This window comes from Bos javanicus, chromosome 13, assembly GCF_032452875.1.
Source record: "Bos javanicus breed banteng chromosome 13, ARS-OSU_banteng_1.0, whole genome shotgun sequence".
In the NCBI taxonomy this organism is placed as follows: domain Eukaryota; kingdom Metazoa; phylum Chordata; class Mammalia; order Artiodactyla; family Bovidae; genus Bos; species Bos javanicus.
The window spans coordinates 30,267,772-30,280,076 of NC_083880.1; the positions used below are offsets into that span (position 1 = coordinate 30,267,772).

Consider the following 12,305-nt stretch of genomic DNA (forward strand, 5'->3'; position numbering starts at 1 on the left):
TTGGATAGCCCAGCTGTCACTGTCCTGAAATCCTTAAGAATTTCAAACAAGGGGCCAGGCATTTTCACTTCACACTGGGTCCCACAAATGATGGAGTTGATCCTATACATGGATCAGAAAAGAATCTAGCCTCCCTTTGCATAAGCAAACAAGTGTGGATCTTTAAGAGCACTTTAAAAGATTTCAAAGATTTAAATCTTTAAAATGATTAAAAAAAATGATTCTTTGCACATATGCAAAATATCCTATAAACATTCTTAGTACTCACATATCCAAAATTCTGTGCGCCTCTTGGAACTCCAGCAACCAATTCTGTGATGAAAAGTCATTTAGAAGGTAAATTACACAGTCTACTTTAAAGCTATTCAACAAATCAGCTAAAGATGGTACTTTTTGAATAAGTAACTATCATGGATCACGTAGACAGCTGGAAGTTTGAAGTTACAGTTTTGCATTGGCTTTTGCCTCTGCTACAGAAAAAGAAAACAGGGGACGCAAAAGTTGTACTTCTAGAATCACCTGCCTCCACCAGAGCCTCCATGCGTTTCAGCCTCTAGAACATAAGCCTGCCTTCTCAGATTTGTGTGTGATTTTTCAGTTAAACCTCTTACTCTGGTTTCTCCAGCTTTCACTGTCTTCTGAACTAGTCTCCCGTGGCAGTGTACAAAATAACATCTCCTGTCCCACTAAGCGGAGAAGGCAATGGCACCCCACTCCAGTACTCTTGCCTGGAGAATCCCATGGGCGGAGGAGCCTGGTAGTCTGCAGTCCATGCGGTCGCTAAGAGTCGGACATGACTGAGCGACTTCACTTTCACTTTTCACTTTCATGCATTGGAGAAGGAAATGGCAACCCACCCCAGTGTTCTTGCCTGGAGAATCCCAGGGACGGGGGAGCCTGGTGGGCTGCCGTCTATGGGGTCGCACAGAGTCGGACACAACTGAAGCGACTTAGCAGCAGCAGCAGCAGTCCCACTAAGGGACAGTGTTCAAGCAATTTCAGTTACCTAAGGACAAACCTCATATCATAAATGATTGAGCCTGGCTGCCCTGGAACAGAATTCTAGGGCATCCTCATAGCCAAGAGTATGCAAAGAAGGAAGCTTTGATAATAGAGATAGAAGAAGCAACTCTGGTGAAAAGGGGGCTGCATGTTCCAACACACAATGATATGGCTCTAGATTCTGAAAGCAGTGGTTTTAGTCCTTGGGTCTTCTATAAACCCAGGATCAATCCTTGAACCTAACTTCTTCCAGTCACCTACAAAAGACAGGAGTTGGAACTGATTGATTATCAAAGATCTTTCCAGTTTTCAGTTCTATAAATCTAAACTATCCTTTGGGGTTAAAATGTTAGTTTAATTTAAAGGAAGGGAGCCTGGGAAAAAAGTCCCCTTCCATTCAAATTTCCCTTTCCTCAAACCTGCTCCTAAATATATAGCACAAATTCTAGCATTAATTCTACCCCACATACTAAACTCTAGCAGAGTTGGGCATTCATGCCTTTGGAGTGTTAATAATCAGAGAAGATTCATTTGGGTTTAGATGTTGGACTTTTAAGTAGTATCAATAAATTCACTCATTCAATCAACACTGACAGGCAACCATAGGCTACAGCAGGGAATGAAGACAAAATTCTCTACTCTCATGAAGTTTACACTTGAGCTGGAAGAGGCAGTTAATTTGAAAAGTAGAGTCCATTAAATGTCATGTTAGAAGGGGATGAGTATACAGTAGAAGAACTAAGCAGGTAAAATGGTACTGGGGGTGCTCAAATTGGGAGGAGGAAGGAATTATGATTTACCTGGTGGTTGGGGAGGCCTTGGCAAGAAGATGACAGGTTAGTGAAAACTGAAGAAAGTGAGGGAGTAAAATATTATGGAGATCTGGGAGACATACGTTCTAATCAGAAGGAACAGCACATGCAAAGGCCCTGAGGTAGACGTGTGTCTGGAGAATTCAAAGAACAGCAAGGAGGGCAGGATGGCTGGGGTGAGGAGTAAAGGACAAGGAAAGAAAAGTGAAAGTGAAGTTGCTCAGTTGTGTCCAACTCTTTGCAACCCCGTGGACTGTAGCCCACCAGGCTCCTCCGTCCATGGGATTCTCCAGGCAAGAATACTGGAGTGGGTTGCCATTTCCTTCTCCAGGGAATCTTCCCAACCCAGGGATCAAACCCTGGTCTCCCGCATTGCAGGCAGACACTTTAACCTCTGAGCCACCAGGGAAGCCCAAAAGGAGATGAGGTTAAAGTAAATGGGCTCTCATGAATGGAGTCTTTCAGGTCATTGTGAAGACTCAGGATTTACACTGAATGAACTGGGGACTCATTGAGCAAAGAAGTAACACAATGTGACTTCTGTTCCTAAAGGACCAGTTGCCTACTGGATCTAGACTACGGGAGGGCAAAGATGAGAGCAGGGAGACCAGTTAGGAAGCTACTGCAAACGTATTGATGGAGACCTGAGACTGGTAGCTGTGGAGGAAGTGAGAGTCAGATTCTGGCTGTCTTTTGAGTTTAGTTAGCAGAATTGGCTCATGGATTGGATAAGGGTAGGGAGTGGAGGAAAGAGCACAATCCAAGGCTGACTTGCAAGGTATTTTGCTTGAGCAGCTTGGAGGATGGTATTGTCACTAACTGAGATGGAGCTGATGGAAGGGAGAGCACATTTAAATGGAATGATCAGGAGTTCAGGTATAAGCACAGTAAGTTTGCAAAAGCCATTCAAATAGTGATGTTGAGTGTTGCGTAGAGATTATAGGTCTTACACTACATTCCAGCTTCATGAGTACAAGCATAGATACATGTATGGATGTTTACTATGGGCACCTAAAGACACCATGCTCAGAGAAAATGGAGTTGACTTATTTCAGGATCAGACCTGTCAAATAATAAAGATGAAGGGTGATTATGCCATCTGAGATACATGGCAACCACTGCTTCTCACATCCCATAAACATTCAGAATTTTGTTAAAAAACAGAAATGTATTGTGAAGTAATTTTCCTTCAATAAAAAATAAATAAGTTTGGGGAAAAAAAATAGAAATCAACCATCATACTAGGAACTTTGGAGCCTGCAGCCTCATATGGCTATGATGCTATAAAGTTATTTAAATGTAATGTTGATTAAAAGTTTCAGAATCATTTAAAAATCACATTCCTAAAAGAGCTTTTTCAGGTCACTCTACTTTTCCCATGTTTTACAGATGGCTTGATTTCAACCATGTCTCTCACCTTGCTGAGAGTCCCCAGTAAATTCCCCAGCAGCAACTGAATATCCTGTTTTAAAGAAAAGAGACAAGAGAATCAGACGTTTGATGCCTTTACAAATGATCCATAATCTAGAAACATGAAGGAACTATCATAGCACTACTCTGTGCAGAAATCCTGACAAATACTGTAATATAAAAGTCTAGAATTCTATGAAGAGAAAAACTAATCAAGCCAAGATGTACACTAAATCTTAGAAGTATAATAGATCTGCGCCTTCTGAGTGTGGCTACATGATTGGATTTGAGGTCCCTTTTAGAAGTAGGAACGCTCCATTGCCCATCTTTACGTGTGAATGGTGGTCTTTGCATTTCAAGAGCTGCTGATTCATCATAATCAGATATCATTACTCTAAAAGGTTAACTCTTACGCTCCGGTTTTGCTATTTCTGATCACCAACAAGGCCTACTTCTTAATACCTTTGCTGACCTAAGAAAAATGCACAATGTGAGAGTTGCAAATTAAGTTTTATCTGGGGCAAAATGAGGACTATAGCTCAGGAGACAGCATTTCAGATAGCCCTGAGCAACTGCTCCAAAGAGCTAGGAAGGAAGGTCAGTATATAGGTGATTTTGGTGAAGGGGGAGTATATGCAGTCAAGCACATAATTTTTCACTGAAGGTTTCTGCTAGTCAAAAGGAGCAGTCGTCACCATGAAGGAATTTCGTGCTTTTCTAGATGTGAGGAGATACAGGAACTGGGGCTCATAAAATCATCTCCTGAGAATATCTAATTATCTGAAGACTTGTTCTGCCAGTTTTCCCAGAGTATATAGAGTGCCTCATTTCTGCTCTCCACCCTGAACTCCTTTCAGGGGGGTGTTGAAGGTCAGCAACTGCAGCAGCACATGATTTAAGCCTTGCAGAGGTAGATGACAAGTACCCACAGCAAGTGTCAATTTGTACTTGAACCTTCGATGATCATTCCCCACGAATTTTACTCGGCTCTAAAATGAGGTAAGGTGATAAAAGAGAACTACACTTTTTTAAAGTTCATTAGGAGTCAAAATGCCACTACAATACCAAAGAAAGAATACTGATGAAATGGCATTGTGTGGCTGCACATTTTGAGAACATTTCAGCAACTGGAAAGTTTTCTGTTCTTTCTAGAAACTGGAAAAGACTACCATCATTTTGCCCAGGTAGCACAGGGCATCCTCACTGATACACAATATCTACAACTGGCAAAATATTTTATGTACAATAGACTGTCAGGGAGCCTAGAAAATAGCTATCAAACTATGTCGATTATACGTAACAGCTGAATCAAAAGACAAGAAAGTTAAGAGTCCACTTGAAGCTAGTAAGAAAATTTCCGTAAGGTGCCATATATTATCAAATGAGTGAGGAATAAAATTTGCCTCAACATTTCATATGCTTGTCTTTTGAGAAATCACAAATATCTCAAGCAATGCATCTCACCAAGGTAACTGTCATCGTAGGAAGCTGGAGCCACTTCTGTCTGCTTTTCTCCAGCCAATTTCCTTAGGATATCCTTGAATGAGTAGTTTGCAATGATATCTGCAATACTGGCCGTGATCACCTGACCTGTGCTCGAACAGATTAATAGGTTAATTGAATGAATGTGCGAGTCAGGCCCTCCCCACGCAGACACAAGGCATTTGAACAACACTCATGCTCTTGAAAATGATCATGAGATTGCTTTGCATTTTTGACAGTGAATTTCCCTGCCTTGCTCTAGAATTGCAAGGTAAAGTCACTAGCAGTTGCTTAGAGCTTTCCATGCTGACAGAAGAACCAAAGATGAACTATGTAATTTTTTTACATAACATTTTTTTTCTGTTTTCTTCTTGGAGTATAATTGCTTTCAATGTTGTGTTAGTTTCTGCTGTACAATGAGGTGAATCAGCTATGTGTATACAAATATCCCCTCCCCTCTAGGACCTCGTTCCCACCCCACCCCCACCATCCCCCGCCTCTAGGTCATCACAACACTGAGCTGAGCTTCCTGTGCTACCCGCAGCTTCCCACTAGCTATCTGTTTTACACATGGTAGAGTATGTATGTCAATCCTAATCTCCCGATTCATCTCACCTTCCCCTTCTTTCTATCAAAATATAGTTGATTTACAATACTATGTTAGTTACAGGCATGCAGCATAGTGATTCAATATTTCAGAGATCAGTACAAGATAATGGGTATAATTCCCTGTGCTATCCAGTATATTCTTGTTACTTATTTTTTTCACATATAGTAGTCTGCATCTGTTAATCCTGTACCCTTTAACTGTATCTGTTTTCTCCTGCCTTTATATACTTCTTCCACATCCAAATGATAACCATATCTAAGAGTGAAGACACCTGTAGGCAAAATTTACGTGACTAAATTTTTTTTCTTGACTGTTCTGGCTATAGGAAACATCCTCTAGCTTTGAGATCATCTAGCCAAAATATATCTTGTTACAGATGGGGCAACTCTGACCTAAAGTAGGGGTCTCTGAGCCCGAGGTAAGAGGCAGGATATCAAGTGAAGCTTCATCTGTATTCATAGCTGCTCTCCATAGCTCACATTACCAATTGAGCTCTGCCTCCTGTCAGATCAGTGGCGGCATTAGATTCTCCTAAGAGTGTGAACTCTATTGTGCTTAAATCATCCTGAAACCATCCCCCACCCCCAGTCTGTGGGAAAATTGTCTTCCATGAAACCGGTCCTTGGCATAAAAAATGTTGGGGACCTCTGGAAAGAGCTTGAGTACAGTCACGAAGGTCATGTGGTTTTGCTGTTGGAATATTCTGCGTTACAAACAAGGTCCTTTTTGGCCTTCTGGTAATACTTTTTGTGTTCTCTCAGAGTACAGATGTATTAGCTGTAAATCACTTACTAAGTTAATAGATTGTAAAACATATCAGCTTAAGCTAAAGGAAGAAATTACATAATCTCTAAGTCATTCACACTTTATGCTAAAATATAAGCACAAAACATAAAAGTAAGACAATGGAAAGCAGGGAGGCCCAGTGAGATACAGAGTTTTAGCAAAAAGAGAATCCATGGCCACCAACACTGATATGATAAGAACACTGGCTAATCTCCCCAAATAAATTCACTATAAGAAGTCTCGAAACACGATTGTATTGAGATAGACATGAATCAAAAAGACGGCCAGCAATGTTCCACTAAAACTTTTATGCATTCCCATATTTATTATGGACGTCTACGGAAAAAGTGTGATCTCATGTTCTTTGGGAGAAAACTGGAGGACTGCTTTCAAGATACTAACACTGAATATTAAATTTAAAGCCAAATTATTCCTTGGGAATTCACCCATTCCCACAGTCTTTCTGTTTGAAGTTCCAAAAGAATAAAACTGTTAAACCAGGCCATGACTATCTCCAAGTGGCCGTGACTGAAATGACTGCTCTTATATTAAGATGATTGTATTTACACATGCGTTTCTGAACAATGTCTGTAGAATGTGCCAATTTTCTGTGGGTAAAAGTTGAATACCCTCTCTCTCTTTCCATGAACACACTGTTTATTTCCTTTAGTTGCTTCTATAATCTTAAGACTGAGTAAAAATTTCAAGTATCTGTCTCAGACAAATCCCTGTGCCCTTGGTATGGCTGATTTTCAGCCTATCATTGGGATCATATCCTTTTTTCAATGTAAAGAAAGAATTATGTGAAATTAATCAAGTGATTAAGAACAAAATCTTTTCAAATACACACATTTTATTCAACCACTGCACAAAGTATATTACTTTCCAGTTTACAAAATAATGTTTAAAGACTTCAAAGGTTAATTCTTTGATGTTCATGTCTGTATACTTACGAATTAAGCTAAACAGTACAGTAATTTCATGTAAAATTTTACCGTAAATTGATCTCACCTGTATCTTTCACATTGGCTTTTTAAACACTATCAGGTGTCTTCCATTAAAAAACAACAAAACACTTCACTCAACTATTCATCTCTCTCATATTCTACTCTATCTTTATTCTAAACTTGACAGCCAAATTGTCTGTATTCTCTGTAATCTCTCCTTAGGCATCCCATTCACATTCCTGGCTTCAGCTATCACCAGCATGCTAGTTCTTATTTTAGCCTAGCTATCTTCTCTGAGTTTAAGCTCACACATCTAAATACTTACATGAAAAGTCTTGGACATCTCAAACATGTTCATATTCAACATAACCAAAAGCAAACTCATCATCTGCCTTCCCCAGCTCCCTCCCAACCCATCGTCTTCCATCTTCCAGTGTTCTCCATCTCAGGGACTGGGATCCACCTACACCTATTCAGTTACAAAAGACAGAAACATATTCATGGGACTTCTCTGGTCGTCCAGTGGTTAGGACTTGGTGCTTTCACTGCAGAGCACAGGTTATATTTCATCTGTCAGCCAGCATTCAGAAGACACCCCTGCATGGGACCACCCCAGAGAAGCCTCCTATGCTCTCACAGCCCTGTCTTGACATACCTTTCCTTGCTAGTCTCGTGCCTGGAGTTTCTCAAGTATTAGGCTGGCCAAAAAGTTCCAGATGGTAACCTCTGCAAGTTCCTACTCATTACTGTATCCTCAGCATCCAGCACAAAGTCTGGCATGGCCTCAATATGCATTTGATGAATAAAGGAATGTAGTTGTCACAGTACTGTAAAGTATCATTTATATCACAAAGTATCAATGCAAAATGAAATGATGCTTCCTTCACTGGAGAAACTAACAATTTGGAGATAAAATTAACATAATAAAAAGTCAGCACTTGATGTTACTTCTGTTTCATTTCCTTGTTAGAAACAACCAAGGAGATTTCTTCTCTTCTAACAGGACATACCTTGCCAATAAAAACTTCCAGGGCCTCCAACTATAAGATCTCCATTCTACAAAACAGAAACAGCAAAAACAATTGAAAAACTGAGATTTTTTTTAAAGGGTGATAAATCACTGTTCATAAGCATTGCCCAGACAATTTGCATACATAAAGTAATTTTTAAAAGAGGCCCTCATATCTGAGTCATGCAAGTCATTTTCTTTCCTTTTATAGCTTTGTTATTTATGTGTTATCACATTAAATAATTTTAATTAGATTCAATTAGGTAAGTAAAACTTTCTCCCCTGAGAATATATATATTCAGGCTTTTGGCACTGCCTCAGGTAAGCAAAGGGCTTTCCTGGTGTCTCAGATGGTAAAAAATCTTCCTGCAATGTGGAAGACCTGGGTACGATTCCTGGGTTGGAAAGATCCCCTGGAGAAGGAAATGATAACCCACTCCAGTATTCTTGCCTGGAGAATTCCATGGACAGAGGAGTCTGGCGGGTTACAGTCCATGGGGTTACAAGAGTCGGACACGACTGAGCAACTAACACTTTCAGGTAAGCAAAAGATCTACATGTTTCATGATGCACAGTTCTGCAGACATGGTCTTTCTAGACTATAGCAATGAAAAGAAAAATTGGTTCCTGTTTATTTCAAGGTCACAGTAATGCCTATCTTTCCCTGCTGCTGCTGCTGCTAAGTCACTTCAGTCGTGTCCGACTCTGTGTGACCCCATAGATGTCAGCCCACCAGGCTCTCCTGCCCCTGGGATTCTCCAGGCAAGAACACTGGAGTGGGTTGCCATTTCCTTCTCCAATGCAGGAAAGTGAAAAAGTGAAAGTGAAGTCACTCAGTTGTGTCCGACTCTTAGCGACGTCATGGACTGCAGCCTACCAGGCTCCTCCATCCATGGGATCCTCCAGGCAAGAGTACTGGAGTGGGGTGCCATTGACCCATCCTTCCCCAAGAGAGACTGTCAGAACTCCAGATAAAAATTTTCCGTTTTACTTATCACCCCACCTTCCATATCCTGCATCCTTAACTTTCAGTGGGGAAAAACACACAAGACAAAGAAAGTAAGATTTTAGATGTTGAGATTTATATTTTTTTCAAAACCACGGCATCTTTGCCTCCAATATTCTTACTAGATATCTCTGTTTTTAATTTTGTGAAAGGATATGTGAATTTTAACAGTAATGTGAAATCTAATCATCCAATTACAGCTGAGATAAAAATTATAGATTCTTGTGATCTTTTTAGAAACATATTTCTTTACTAAGTTTTTGTGATTTTCATTTAAAAACAGGGTGTTGTTTTTCAACCTGTGTATTTCTTTTCTATTAACAGATTATCACATGCATAGATTATTACAAACAAAAAAATTTAAAGAAATTGCCAAAACAGGTTAGCTATATACCTAAACGTTCCTTTGATGGTGGCAGTTATTAGGGGGTAGATAGAAGTGGGAATGAGAGGCAGGGGATTAAAAAAAAAATCAAACAGATAAAATAAATTTTAGAAGCTATAAGACCAAAAGAATTTACCTTATAAAAATCCAGACTAAATCCTGCTTGGCAGTAACCCTGGCCTTCAGGATCAGCATTGCCTGGAATGATCAAAAGATACAAATATATAATGCTATCATTCCCAAGATATATTTTTAATAATTAAATTTTAATATATTTTATATTTTTAATAACAAGGATACGCTCTTGTTTTCCCTATAGACTTCTAAATTTAAAATGTAAGTGTTCTATTACTTATTTTAAAAATTTATTCTAAGTAATTTCTTACAGAGTTCAATCTGTTTTCTTATCCCAAATGGCACTGTCATTTTATACTAAGATCAATAGGAATAATGTTCCTCAAAGTTATGATACTAGGTTTTACAACTCATGTTTATTTGAAGAAATAGTATGTCCCTCTCTCAATTATGTTCCAAGTTTCCCAAATGGCAGTAATGTATTTCTAGGGCACCCATGTGTTCTGACTGAAGCAATACTACAAGAAAAAGAGAGCTAAACTGGCTCATGTGGGTAGATACTTTCTGCCAGGAGCACTGATGAGAGTTTTAATTTTCATGATCTCTTATACAAAATGAACTTCAAATTATTCTATTATCATTAGGTAAATTTGGACATTGCATTTCTGATTACAAGGCATCTCACAGGGACACTAGGGTTCACAAAAGAGAGCACTCTCTAGCAATGGCTTATTTTACACTCTCTGCAATGCAATTCACTAAGTGAATGTACAATTGGATTTTATTACACAGCTTTTTAAACCATAAGCAGGTCAACATGTGGATTCCAAGCATATTAGAATCCTGGGACATCAGAATGAAGAATGTACTACTTGTCAATCGCACTTTAAAAGACCATCTACAATTTCTCAAGCACTTAAATTAAAACCAAAATACAGTTCAGTGGAAGGAATCTCAGTTATTATCCTGTTAGATTCAAACATGAAAATAATTACCCCTTTCTTATCAAGGATACTCCTGAATGGAAACTAAAATAAGAGGGCAGGAAAGGAAATGCATATCATCACAGGAAGAATTTATAGGCTGGACATGTGCTTGTTGCAGACGATTTCTGAAATGGATCTGGCCTTTGCAGCTTTTCCTAGAATGTCTTCTGTTTTTTCTTTTCTTTGGTTAGTTCTTAGCTAATTTTAGCACTGTCATCAGCCATTCTTTCCAGATGCTCCCTTTATATTTTAAAATACTTTTTACCTCATATACTCTATTGTGCTTTTTTTGTGTGTGATCTGTTTTTAATTCAAATGTCAATTGATGTTTTGTGGGATCTTTTAGGCTAAGTTCTATTTTTCCAGCTTTGCTGAGGTATATTTAATATACAAAAATGCACATCTTAATGTGTACATTTTGATGAGTTTAGACACATGCCTGATAGCATGATACCACTACCACAATCAAGGGAATAAACATATTCATTACCTCCAAAAGGTTCCTGTGCACCCCCTGCCAAACAGCTATTGCTTTTTTGTTTGTTTTTTCTGGTGAAAACAGTTAACAGATCTATCCTTATAACAGATGTTTACTGCACAGTACCTTACAATATATTTTATTTTATAACTATATTTCTGGTTCATAATTATGAATGTCGCAGAGTTCCTTAAAGTCTCATCTGTATAACCTCAAATGTCCAGGTACCATTCTTCTAGAAGTCCATGTAAATACTTGTATGTACTCAGAAATATAGATGAATACATGATATACGATTATGTAAACACACATGTGTAATCTTGACTCTATTTAAGAAATACATTTTAATGCATAAACCTTTTTAGAAATCCTTTTGAAAATCAACTCTGACTTTTTCAATATTGTAAATTATTCAGAAAGGAAGAAACAGGACCATTCTTTGAAATCACTTGGCTTCAAAACAGGAAACTAAAAAAATTGAAAAAAGAAAAATTTTTCACAAAATCCATTAAGAAAATAACTAACTTCAAACGCTGAAGTGGTGATTATGATAGAAATGGGAGGTTATTTCCTTTGTAAAGTAAGTTTTTCTCTTAGAATTATAGTTTATGAGAGCTGAAGGAATCTTTCTTCCCAGAACTTCAGAGCATCTGTGAACTTGACAATTATGTCCCAGAGTAAACTCAGGAGTTCAGGGAATGATGCTCTCATGTGTTTGCTTTCCAAGGAGATTGGAAGGGTGTGTGTAAACTCTCGCCACCTGAATTATGAATGACCGTAAAGTGACAGGCATGTCATTAATATGAATGAGCGGAATACCACCCAAAATGCTCAAAGTGTCAGTAACGGGGCTTTGTGGTGTGAAATGAACATGAGTGGCTTCTTGGAATCCTCTTTTGAAAGTAATATTTCTGTTCTGTGATACTGACCACACACTCATTAACAAGCTGCTTTGTGTTAATGAACTGTGAACTCCTCAGAGAACACAGGAAGTAGGCTCCTTGGGTGCCTTTGAAGAGGAAGTACTCCCAGTAAGAGAGAGTTGAACACTGGAGCTGTGTGCTAGAGAGGAAAGAATTCCTGGCCATTTGTTTGGTTATTCTTCAATTCAACATAAACTTCACTACTACTTTTGTCAAGCTATTCTTTTCTTTAGGAAAGTAAGTGCTAAATAAATTGGCAACATAATGTACCCATGTAATTCAAAATGCAAGCATACTATAATTTAAATTTTTAGATAATAATTCAAACTCCCTCTGAAACTCTTATCCCACAAGTTTAGATGTCTTGTGCAGTATTTTAATCTGAGCTTTCCCA

The 12,305-nt window shown here is 38.6% G+C and overlaps 1 protein-coding gene across 1 annotated transcript in view; it reads right to left on the reverse strand.

Moving 5' to 3' along the window:
• The window catches only part of ITGA8 (integrin subunit alpha 8), a 189,056-nt gene that overhangs the window by 141,728 nt on the left and 35,023 nt on the right, over window positions 1–12,305 (reverse strand). Inside the window, exons 5-9 of the mRNA XM_061436125.1 lie at window positions 9,586–9,647; window positions 8,060–8,105; window positions 4,689–4,814; window positions 3,232–3,276; window positions 269–312 (exon numbers count right to left, since the gene is read on the reverse strand). Coding sequence (XP_061292109.1) covers window positions 269–312; window positions 3,232–3,276; window positions 4,689–4,814; window positions 8,060–8,105; window positions 9,586–9,647 — 323 coding nt within the window. The remainder of the gene's footprint in view (window positions 1–268; window positions 313–3,231; window positions 3,277–4,688; window positions 4,815–8,059; window positions 8,106–9,585; window positions 9,648–12,305) is intronic.